Raw genomic sequence first — 12,629 nt, forward strand, 5'->3', positions numbered from 1 at the left:
TTTCGCTCTGTAAAAGTTTCAGTACAGTCTAGAGCAGCTGGACTCCTCGTCATGGACCAAGTCCAAAAGCACAGTGATAATACAAATTAAAGTTGATACTTTCTCAAAAGAGTCATCAGAACTACTCTTATCAGAAACAGCAATTTAAAGTAATGTAATTACTTAATATCATAGCTTTCAGAACTAACCCTCTCCAAGAGCTTTCACAATTCCTAAAACATTGTATCAAACTATTCAACAAACTGCATCAAATTTTTCAAACATTTAAGCTTTTGGTTTTATAGTCTACCCCTAACAAAATCAAATCTTTTTTAATAAACATAGCTGCATGAAGTGTGTGCAGATTACCTGAACAGAATATCAGGACACTTTTCACAGCATCTGGGGAGAATGCATAAAAGGTCTTCCTGCGAGCTGCCTCAGCATTAGACCCACTGAAATTAAGGGACTCTACCCGCAGACTACAGGCATCACATATTGCATGACCAACTTAACAACCTGTGCAATGCAGATCTCTCATCTCACTTTTGTACATCTGTACTTTGTTTCTAAATCTCTATTCTCAAATTTAAAACAGAGGTCAGGAGTAAAGTGCTGCTAGGAAGCAAATTAAAAAAATACACATAAGTTCTAAGCACAAAATATCTTTGAAGATCAAACAAAACAATCACATAATTGGAACTTTTTCAACTACTGAAAGACTTGTGGAGCCAACACACAAATGCACACACAAAGGGTGTGATCGATTCCAAGATATGTCCAATACGCAGTGATTGACCACACCATTTTTCTGGTGGTGTAATGCATTACATCTTCACTAGAAAGCAGCAGATCAGGAAAACATCAGCCACATCAGCTTACTACCTGAGTCCCTCCACTGACCCCCTTTTCATCAACTGCCTCATGGCCACAATTATTTTTTCTGCTTTGGAGGTTCTACAGAAATGCTTCTGCCTGTGCTTATCACCCCACCCTCACTTACCAATTGTCTCCTTTTCCCACAGCTGTCTAAATTTGTTTTCAGGTGGCTCCTGACACAAGGAACTCTTTCTGAGCTAGTCCCCAAAGTAACTATTTTCTGGACATTCAAAGAATTCCTGAAGGCCCACTCCTACAGTAATACCTAAAAAAACCAGTTATCTAATACCTCCTAAATAGAAAATAAATAAGGATGTTCTGAATCTTGAAAAACAAGCATCAAATTATTAAGATACAGCATATAGAGTTTGCTTACATAATGTAACTATCCACACATGCCCCTTTTCATGTTTGCCTTTGAAGCAGGAAGACAATTACAGGAGTAATAGTGCTTGCTTTACATTCTTCAATACCCAACACAGGGTGAGTTCTACCAGAAACAAGTAGTTACCAGTACTCCTCGGGCATCTGTAATTCTTGTAAAATATCTGGACTTCGAATGATTTCCCATACAATATAAAAAAACCACAAAGTGAATAAACAGATAAAATCAGCTTCAAAGCCAATTAATAGTGTGGGGTTTTAAGTTTCATATGATAAAACTGTCCCTCAAAATCACATATAACTTGGCAGATTGAGACCTTTTTCTTTCTCTCCTTTCTTTTTTCTTAGCTCCCCTCAAAAATTTTCCTCCTCCAGGCCACAGGCCATTCACTCGAGAGTTGGACTCCATGATCCTTATGGGTCCCTTCCAACTCATAACATTCTGTGATTCTGTGATTTCCATATGAAACACGTAAAAGCAACAAGAAAATCCATGTCTAATTTCCTGATTTCTGGAGCTGACATAAGAGACAAAAAGTGATTAAGTGAAATCAGTAATTTTCATTTTCTCTCATGTATCTCTAACTGGTTATTGTTTTTACTCTTCAATTCTCAATTGTCTCTGTCTCCAAATGTCCCAAATGTCTCTTCAGTGTTCGGAATTGTCTCCCCCTTTCTTAAAAATATTCAGAGTAAAACAAGATGAAAATTGTATGATCTGTCTACTCCTGGAAAAAGCATAATGAAAATTAAAGGGGGAAACACCTCTCAAAAACAAACAAGCAACTGAGGTACACAACTAATACAGCATCATCTGCAAAAAGTACAAACGTGTGAAAATAGAATTCTCAATCATACTATACTTTACTATAACACCTATTTTCTGCATAGAAGTGAAGAAGATACAAACCCAGGGAAAAGTGACCAGTATGTGACATACTGTAACTATTTAAAAGTTTGAAATAACTGTTTCAAATTTTTCAACCAGTAAATACTGAAATGCTACCAAAGACAATAAAAATCCATATTTAGAATAATCTGACCATTGTTTCACTGCATTAAGAAGCGTAATCCAACAGATTACCTTTAGTACCTGTTTTGCTGAATGACTATCTTCCCATTTTTTCTATATCCATTGCTTCATTTTGTTTAAAAAGGAATGTACTGTGTAAAAACTAAACACCTCTTAAAAAGCAAAAAATATACAAATGGCCAGGTCTTTCCACACCAATTCTAGCATATTTATGGATTTCACAAAACCTCAGCTGTAATGCTCACTAAGCTAACCACTAATCAATCGCATAGACTGGCTACAGCAGAGGCCACTACTGCTCTGACCAGACATACCATGTGGGTGATGAGCTGCAAAAACAGACATAATACTTTTATTAGGCCACCCAAACACACCCCAAATCTTGATTTCTCTTTCCACCTTCTCACAAGCTGGCAGTAAAGTCTATTCACAAATAGGCCTTCTCAGCAGCCATAGAAAAACATTACCTTGCAGGAACACAGGCCTGTATTTCAACTACAGAGTTCCTAGCAGGGCTTTGCAAAAGGCTTTCTAGTAGACAGCCAGATAAAAACATCTCACAACAAGAGGGTGGACAAGCCCCAGGCACAGGAAACTTGGGCAACAGCAGCAGCACCTTCACCTTGGCCAGCTCCTTGGCCAGCAGCACCAACCCACCCACCAGTGCTGCTGCTGCCAGCCCTGAGCATAGCTGGCACTCCTCAGCTCAGCACCTCGGGGTTTTAGACACATTTACAGGAATCAGAGACCAGACAAAAGTGTTGTACACTACAACAAAAAGCAGAGGGGAAGTTAGCAAATGTTTAGAGCCACACTTTAGCTTGTATCTATCAATATCTACTATAAGGTTTACACGAAAAGGAATATTACACCTGTTCAACTAGTTGAAAGCTAACAAATACAATTGAGTTCTCCACGCAACTTTAACTTGTCTGACTTAGGTATATACATGACACATTTTAATACCACAACCATATTCCCCTCCAGACCCTCCCCCCCAACAGCACTGAGAAGGGATAGTGCCCTAGGAACAAGCCAGACACGTGCATCAAAGCAGGCTGCTGGTCTGCTGCTCACAGAAGTTAGAAAGTGCTAGAGAGAACACAAAGCAGATACAAGAAGAGAAATTTTTCATGCTGCCATGCCCTCTCCCCATCCTTCCCTAGGCTAATCCTTAAAATCCTATTAATCCATCATATTTTTTCCCTTAAATATCAAGTACCAGTCATTCCCCCATTTCCCTCCTACAGCCTAGCACAGATTTGGTCCTGCTGCCACTGCTGCTCACTGGGCTGACATGAGGGACACACTTTTCTATTAGAAAAGCATCATGTGTAGATTTTAGCAGCTAGCAAATCTGGAGAAAATGTTTTGGTTTTTTTCTTATTCTTTCCTTCTTATTTTGTCACAGAGATTCTACTGAAAAGGATTTTTTTAAATCAAATTTTAGACGGGCAATAGTAACTGTTTCCTGTTTTGTAGGCAGTCCTTACATATGGAAGGTGAACCATGCAGAAGGCCTGAGCACTCTTGTGGAAGGAGGAGGAATGGTGCTTTGAACACACGTGCTCCGAATTCAAATAGTCTGGGGACAGTGGGCAGCACTGCTATCTTCTGAGAGTGGGCAGAGCTCATCAGCATGGTCAGTCCTGCTCCCCAAGAACATAAAAAGCCACACCATCAGGCCAAAGCCACATTTAGCCCACTACCTCATCTCTGACGCTGAACAGCAGTGGATATGTGGACAAAAGCATACGCATGAGGCAAGGATAAAGCAGGATTTCCCAGCAGGTTCTCAGCCATATGTAGAGGAAGATGAGTCTGAATCAGAGATGCATCAAATAATCTCAAGCAGAGTTTTCTTCTAACACTATCTGACCACTTCTGGAATCCTATCAGTTGTTAGCATTCAGAACATCTACGGCACAGAACAGCTTAACCACACATTGCCTGAGAAACTTCTGGTTAGCTCTGCGGATGTCACCTGCTCATTCCACTTCATACTCTCATGTTGAAATACTTCCGCACTGAAATATTTCTTGTATTTTCACTGTTCACCGTTTTCTTGCCACTCAATATTCCTACCACACATGTTGTGAAAATACGTTGGTATTTGGGGTGCCTTTGTGACTACCACAGAAAAACCTATAAGTAAATTAATAATCCTGTACTCAAAGCAGGATTAGAGTAACACGCATGTTAGAATGAGGCACTGACCCACTTTTAACAATAAATAGGACTACCCAGTTAATTAGTCAATGAGCATTATCTGCTCTATGCACTGAATGAGGCTGGGGTCCAGTGAGGAAAGAGGAAGAGAAGGTGACATCCACAGCTATGTTAAGACTACCAAATACTTTTGAATTAGGGAAGACAGTCAGTAAGACTGTACAGGCAGGTGATTTTTGGCAATTCCCAATTTCATGTTCTTAGCCTCAGAACTTTATTACTTAATACAACTTTGTTTATTACTTCCTACATTCATAGAAATAAAACTTTCATTCCATCCACTTGAAAATCATACTGGTAACACCACGGGTCATCAACAAGGTAAGGAACTTAGATATTACCTTGTCAGCACCTATATATATCAACTCCAGATTTTGAAAAACTATTTTCCTTATTTGTTTCACAAATGCATAGCAAAGCAAGGAAGCTTAGAAATGAAACTAGGCCCATTCCTTGGCTCTTCAACTTAAATTTCCCTGTCCTTCTTTTCCTTATTTCTTTTGCCTAACTAGTCTCCTTCCTTTAAGATCTTCTACCAGTCAAAGCGTTTGCCTCCTACAATTTGCAAATCTACAACAAGTGATGTGGCCTTCCCAGCAGGCAATCACTGATAACACCATAGTGGGTTTCTCCATTCTTGGTGCCCTCACTCCTCATAATGGGTACAACTGGAGGGAGTTCTATGTAGTTTTAAACCTCTGACACATTCAAGAGAAGCAAGTGTTTCAAATAATTTAACTGCTCAGCAATATCAACCTCCAAGCACACACAAATTCTAAAGAGTTTTTTTCTTAGATTTAGGGCTTGGGCAAATTTTTTAACTGATTTTTACAAGAACAGCCTTCATATAGCAGCTTTTACCCACAAGCCAAACTACGTATCCTCTCCCCAAGTCTGAATCCCCTAGTCACTTTCTTTCACACAGGGAAAAAGTGTGTTTCACACCTAACTTTGTCCAAAATAAAAATGAACAAAGATTGCCTTATTGCTACTGAATCTCTCCAAGATATTTCTACCTATAAAAAAAAATTAATGTCAAGCGGGACATCAGCTTGCACAACTGAAGTATGACAAAAATCTGGAAGGCTTTTAATAGAAAGCCTTAAGCAATTGTATATTACAGGCTCCTCCTGAAAGGGTACACATGACAGTGTTGTGTTAATGTACAATACTGAGAAGCTACCAACTACAGAGATAATAGTGGCACAAGCTCACCACATCTGGCAAAACAGCAATTGCAGGATCCCAAAAGACTTGTCAGGCACTAAAAACCTACATACAGCTGTTCAGCATGGTAGCATCTTAATTTCTGAAAAAATATGGTTGTAATCATTTAGTAGACAAGACATTTAATGCAAATAAATGCCAGGTTTATGACACAAATCAATAATGCAGCCAAGCTTAATATATTCATGTAAAGAGGCATGACTTTTCTGAAGGAACATCTTCTGCTGGCCTGCCAAAGTGCTGCTTTACCTACAAAACGACTGGTTATTAAAATCACTGTACTGCAAACATCATCTAACTATTGGACCGCACATCACAAAGATGCACAAGCAAACAGTAACAGCAGAGCCACTCTGAATGATATATCGGCAATCTGAATTCTCACCATTTGAAAAGGGGCTGCATATGAGGGCTGAAAAAAAACTCGGGAAAAAAATTCAAACAATTTCTGTTCACACTAGTAAATAATGTAGATATCTATCACAGAATCGCTAGGGTTAGAAGGGACCTCTGGAGATCATCTAGTCCGATCCCCCTGCCAAGGCAGGGCCACCTGGAGCTGGTGACACGGAAACACGTCCAAGCGGGGTTTGAATGTCTCCAGAGAGGGAGACTCCACAACGTCCCTAGGCAGCCTGTTCCAGTGCTCTGCCACTCTCAGCGTAAACAGATTCTTCCTCATGTTGGGGTGAATCGTTATTTATAGAGTACTTTTTTTTACAATTTTAACGTTATATTTCAGCTGGAACATTTAAAACATCCAAGAGCCAAAACTCAACATATGTTGTTTGGAAGCGCCTATCCGAGGGTACCACTCCGGAAAGCGCTGCCTCTTTTCTCCCAGCTTGACTTCGAGCAGAGAGGTTCTGTGAATCTGCACCAAGCCTAGCTCTGGAGTGACCGACGCACAGCTGCCCGGGTGCCCCTCAAAGCCAGACAGGAGAAGCCCCTTCCCACACACACCTGCCCGCCCCTTCCCATCAGTGCCGCCCGGGTCCCCTCCAGGCGGCCGACACAGCCCCGCCTGGGAGCCGCCGCCGGCCCGGGGCCCCCCGCCTTCACCATGGCTGTTGTTATTTGTTTCCGGCAGCACCGTGGCGTTCCGGGGGATGAGGAACAACACGCCACCCGCCCTCCCACCGCCCCCATCTCAGCAGCACCCCCGCCCCACCCCACCCCACCCCCGGGCCGCCCCGCCGCACTCACTCGCCAGCCGCGGGCCATCCAGCCCCCCGCCGCCGCCGCCGCCGCCGCCTCCGCCGCCTCCCGCCCCCAGCTCGGCTTTCTTAGGCCCCACCACCGCCGCCGCCGGCCCCGAGCTGGCCCCGTGGGGCGGGTATCCCGGCCCAGCGGCGGCGGCGGCGGCGGGCGGGGGGATGCCGAGCGGGAGCCCGCCGAGGGGGGGGGCGGCGGGCCCCGGGCCGGCGGGGGCGGCGCCCGGCTCCTCATGCAGGAACTGGCACTCCTCGCCGTAGAAGCAGGTCTTGTCCTTGGCGTAGTAGCGGCAGAACTTCAGCTTCACGGCCCCTCCGCCGCCGCCTGCGGCCCCCGCCCCGCCGGCCGCCGGCCCCGCCACGCCGACCCCCGTCCCCGGCGGCGGCCCCACCACCGGCGACGGCGACGAGCAGGGCAGGCCGCTGCTGTTCATGGCAACCGCCCCGCCGCCGGGGTCGGCACCATGGGGAAGGGGGCGGGCAGGGGGAAGGGGCGCGGGGACCGCCGTCACCCCGAGTCCGGCTCCGGAAGGGGGAGGAGGAGGGGGCGACTCCGCGCCTCTTAAAGGGGCCGCGCGGCCCGGGGCGGCGGCGCCTCCTCCTCCTCAGCGGTCCCGGCGCTCGGGGTTGTTTATGCCATTTTCCTCTTCCTGAGCGGCCGCGCCTGCGCCGGAGCGGGGCATCCTGGGTAGCGCCGGCGGCCGGGGCCGGGGAGGCGGAGGGGGGGCTGGTGTGGGAGGGAGGGAGGAGGAGGGATGGAGAGCGGGAGGCAGGCGCGGAGCCACGGGCGGCCGGGCGCGGTGTCCGGCGGGGCGCAGGGGGCCGGGGCCGGCTGAGGGGCGTTAACCGCTCGGCGCGGCGCCCGCCGGGGTCACCGCCCGCACCGGCGGGGGAAGGCGGCAGGTGAGCCCCGGAACACGGCCGGACCCTTGCCCCGGGCCCTATCGGCGCTCCAGCTCTCTGCTACGCTGGGGGTCGAGGTCGAGGTCGAAGTACCGGCGCTCCGAGCAGGACCTCAAATGGTTCCACCTCTCCCAAAGTGGTGTACCTCTTTCCTGCCGAAAAACACACGCCGTTCCTGCTGGCATAAGGGGAAGGCAGCCTGAGGGATTCTCCCTCTCCGGGAGACGAGAGGCAGTTTTTAAGAGGATGCTTGAAGTCTTTTCCCCGGAGTGTAGAGAACTTTGTTATGTGGATTTTAAATTACTCGCTTGCAATGCTACACAAGATTTTAATTTTTTCAGTTTTTCCTCAGTAAACTTGTTGGCATAGCTTGTGGTGCAATCGCTGAAATAATGAGTATATATATTTGAAAAAAACAAATGTTAAAGTGCACTTTACATTATTTTCGTAAGAAAAACATTTACAGTAGAATTACTTTTTGTCTATTATAGCTTTCTCCCTTATTAAAAAAAAAAAGAAAATCAGAACCTGCCTGTGAGATGCTTTGTGAGAAAAAGTTTCACGCAGTTTGTGTGAAAAGACATAAAAATAATGAGTGAGCTTGTCTCATTGGAACAAATGAAAGTCTTTCTTCCTTAGTTAAAGTCTTCAAAGAACTTGAGAAGTAAATGTGCCTTAAGCTGAAGTCTCAAGATCAAAAAGTTTGGACAGGAAACTAGAGAAAGGACAAGATTTTAACAGTCCAGGCTCCAGTTTCAGCCTGGTATACCAAGAAGACAAGGTGAGGATATCCTCTCTCATTCCCCAACAATTTTCAGCCTTCTGCTTTTTTTCAACAGTAGGGCAAAGAGCTCACATCTTCTACCTTCCTCCAAGCTTGAAAAGCAGGCGAAAGGGTGAAAAGTCTATTGGTTTCTCCATTAAAATCTCCATGTCAGAGCTCAGACAAACCACAGCAGATTCCACAAGGAAGAGAGACATCATAATCGCCCCAGCCATGGAAATTGTTTCAGTCCTAACTTGTCCCTTCTGAGATAACCAAAATGTGTTTGGTACACAGCTCAGAGGTGGTCCTGGCTGCTTTAGGTGAGGTGCCCACAGCACCACTTGGTTGTGTATCCCTCGGCCCCCTGGCATCAGTGTTACGCCTCTGAGGAGTGAAACCAAGGGCTTCCTTATGCTGTTACAGCTACACACAGGTGCCTTTGGGTGATACTTCCCTCAGCTGCTGCAGAGGGGAGAGAGTCTGGGAGTGGATTGTTTTCTCTCCCTAATTCCTGCCCTGGGAAAATGCCAGCACAAGGCAGATGGAGACTTGAGGGTGCATGGGTTCACAGAGAGGAATGGGAGGTAGAAGATGTGTTGAGGTAATGCCAAGTGTGGGGGGAGAGAGGAACCCTCTATCATCATCTGCTTAAGCCTGGTTATCAGCAGTCTATTTATGACCCCTTATTCCACGTATGATGTCCCCTGGAAGACATCCCTTCTGGCCCGAGAAAGGTCAGACTGAGTGGAGAAGTTATATGTACATGTGAGGAGGTTGGAAGGGAATGCAAAAAAATATTAATAAGGGAGAAGAAATATCCCAGCTTTCACCCAGAGCTTTCCAAGCTCTGTGGGTCTTTAGTCCAGGGCTTTAGTGTTGTGGATTTAATGGTATCAAGTTATCTTACAAGAGATCTGATGATACACATAGGGTAATACCTTTTCTGGGTAAACTGGTTGAACATGAAATCTATTCTTCCAAGCAAAGACTTCAGTTGCATAGCCACTCCCATTGCTCAAGTGTATTCTAACCTGTGTTTTCAGCCTTGTGAATCTGCTTTTCCCACACCTCTTTTGCTGATCTGTGCATATGTCTGATATTATATATACAATGAGGTTAGGAACAAGGACACAAATGGGCTTGTATGTACATGACCCACATTTTTTCTATCTGCAATCTCTAGCTCAGGTTCAAAACATTCCCACCTGATGTGGAAACAGCTGAGATAGTGGACTGGGCAGTAGAGCGTAGTCTTGCCAGCCCGAGTGCCCAGATAGCAATGAGGTGTGTGATACAGTGCCAAGAACGTTTGGGTTCTCCCCCACCAAAATCAGTGTAAGTACTGTACCTGAGCCACTGAAGATCAAAACAACTTGGAAGCATCCCTCATCTTTTGGCCCACAGAGCAAAGCAAATAATGGGAAGAGGCTCAAGGTGGCATGAGCCTCTTTTTGGGACTCTGGCAAACTCTCACCACTCCTGTATCTTCATTTCTGTTAGCTATATACAAGGACTTGGCCTGAAGACTGACCTGAAGGTACTGAGTGTCCATATAGGAACCTGACATCATTAATTATGTGTTCCCCTCCAGATTTTTATTTTTATTGCCTGTTCCTGCTGGTCAACCAGAGTGCTGAGGACGCCTGCAGACCATTCTCCATCTGCTTCAACTTGCTCCCCAGCTTCGTGTCATGCACAGAGATGTACTAGGCATTCCTGCAGTAGTGATTATGTTATTTTTTTCACAAAACTAGGTCCCGTGATCATTGAAGCTGGCATCTCTAAGGACCATATTGCTATACTTTGCATAACATTCAGGAAGCAAGACGAAGGAGAAACAGATAGATACCCCTGGGTCTTGTCCCACTTTGTAGTTTAAGTGGTAACTGTGGTGTGGTTTTCAACCCAGAAATGGGGAAACACTTCTGTATGTACACATGCAGCCATAGACAAGTGACAGGGTTTTTATGAGCTCTATCAGAAAGGCAGAACCGAACATTATTAAATGAAAAACAGAAGGGGGGTGGGGAGGAAATCCTTGGAAAGGAAAGCCCTGACAAGAGCTCTTTTTTTTCCAGCCAAAGCTCACAAATGCCAAATAGCTCTCCCCTAACATTTGAACCACTGTTGAGAAAGCCATGTCTCCTATTGAGAGTGACAGTTTCTCTTTGTGTTGACCCAGAATTAACATATTTAGTAAATCATGTGGAAACAGATCCTGAACTGTAGGCTGATAATGCAAATGAATAATAATACTTTTTAAGGGAAAGAGTTATTGTAGCTGTGATTTTTTTTTTAAGGTATAGGCAAGACAGGTTTTTTACGTAGGAATCTTGTTAAACTAACAAGTAGTTGGAAAAAGTAATGCCTGAATATTGAGGTTTTTTTCAACAGTACCAGTTGTCTATTAGAAGATATTATCTCTACTAACAAAACTGGCTTTACTTAATATTATTGAAATAGATCAAAGGAAATACTCCTAAAAAAGTTTTCACATCATCTGAATTTAACTTTTAAAGTCTATCATTATAGTATATTATTAAGGAAAAATATAGACATGATCAGAGTCCACAGTAATATTAGATGTGAATTTAGCATTTACTCATTTATTTTTTGAAGGAAGAATAATAAAGCCTGATGCTTCAGCATATATAGCAGCTGATGTCTGAAGTCTGAGGGAAATTGCCGCTCTTGAGGAGATTATTCCACAAAATTAGGGGTTTTTAATCTGCCTTTGAAGTATTTCAGAATTACTAATATGGCAGTCAGGATATTGGATTGAGTGCACTGGTCTGCTGTGGCAATACTCATGGGTCCCCAGCTGGGCATTTTTCTTTACTAACAGCATCTGGAAGAACTCTCATTCACATGCAAAAAGAAATTAATTCCAACTCAGTGAAGTTTTGAATTCAAATCAAGTAGCAAGTTGGGAGTTGACCCTGAAGTGCTCCTCCTAACACCTACATTAATAATTTATGCTAACACCTATATTAATAATGTATGGGGGAGAGGTCTAGCCCTAAGCTAGAATTCATATTAGTACAAGCACTAAAATGTAAGTCTAGTTTTGCTGTGCTGGTAATCCAGTCATATGGTTTAGCTAGAGAATTTCTTACCATGTGGCTGCTCCCACTGGCATAGGCTTTATCTAACTGTTGCAGTACAGGCCAACCAGGATGTGACACAACTTGGATAAAATACTTGGTAACAGAAACCACTCTCTCGGGGTGGAAAAATTCCCTGCTCACTCAGAACAATGCTTTACTGTCATATACATGTATATGAAACTTTCATTGAACCCTTTCTACCCCCAGTTCAGTATCTTTAGGAATAAGTTAGTATGCCAGAATTTATAACTTTATTTTGGCTTAGTCCAGTAGATATGAACTGTCCTAGCTGATGGCATCTTTCACAAAAGCTTTTAAACTGAAAACCTGACATGTACATTAAGACTTCTGATACCAGATCAGCTGAATCACCAGGCAAAATATCTTCAATGGAATCCTAGCAGTTTCCAGTGCTGAATGCGTTAGGTGGAGAGAAAACAAAGCACTTTGGTCACTTGCCAATTTTAAATCAAAGGACAGGCATCTACTTGCTTTGTAGATATGTAAGTGTTCAGAAAGGTCACTGTCATGCTGACAATGAACACTAAGTGGCTGGGCCAGATATCTGTTAGTTTCAGAACAGAAGCACGAACTGTCTAGCCCCTGTTTTCTGAGGGCAAGACCTGTATATATATATTGTTGAAAGGGGTACAAGAAAGTACAAGACACACATGGACTTACCGGAGTGACTCCAGTGAAGAGCTATGAAGATCACAGAATCATGAATGGTTTGTGTTGGAAGGGATCCCACTCACTAGATCAGATCACTCAGGGCCCTATCCAACCTGGGCTCGAACACTTCCAGGAATGGGGCACTCACAACTGCTCAGGGCAGTCTATGTCTCCCTACTCTCAGAGTGGAGAATTTCTTCCTAATATCTAATCAAAACCTACCCTTTTTCAGTTTA

At 44.3% G+C, this 12,629-nt stretch overlaps 2 protein-coding genes across 5 annotated transcripts in view; one reads left to right on the forward strand and one right to left on the reverse strand.

The window, feature by feature from the left end:
- PAN3 (poly(A) specific ribonuclease subunit PAN3) overlaps positions 1–7,612 on the reverse strand; it is an 80,762-nt gene extending 73,150 nt beyond the window's left edge. For all 4 annotated transcript variants that reach the window (XR_003533403.1, XM_027677812.1, XM_027677814.1 and 1 more), the window contains exon 1: positions 6,938–7,612. Coding sequence is in view for 3 of the 4 variants with exons in the window: in XM_027677812.1 (XP_027533613.1) it covers positions 6,938–7,379 (442 nt within the window). In the remaining variant the exon portion in view is untranslated. The remainder of the gene's footprint in view (positions 1–6,937) is intronic.
- Positions 7,613–9,311: 1,699 nt separating this feature from the next.
- The window catches only part of FLT3 (fms related tyrosine kinase 3), a 35,299-nt gene continuing 31,981 nt past the window's right edge, over positions 9,312–12,629 (forward strand). The window contains exon 1 of the mRNA XM_027677699.1: positions 9,312–9,348. Coding sequence (XP_027533500.1) covers positions 9,312–9,348 — 37 coding nt within the window. The remainder of the gene's footprint in view (positions 9,349–12,629) is intronic.

This window comes from Neopelma chrysocephalum, unplaced genomic scaffold (genome assembly GCF_003984885.1).
Source record: "Neopelma chrysocephalum unplaced genomic scaffold, ASM398488v2 Primary Assembly neopelma1_43, whole genome shotgun sequence".
Taxonomy (NCBI): domain Eukaryota; kingdom Metazoa; phylum Chordata; class Aves; order Passeriformes; family Pipridae; genus Neopelma; species Neopelma chrysocephalum.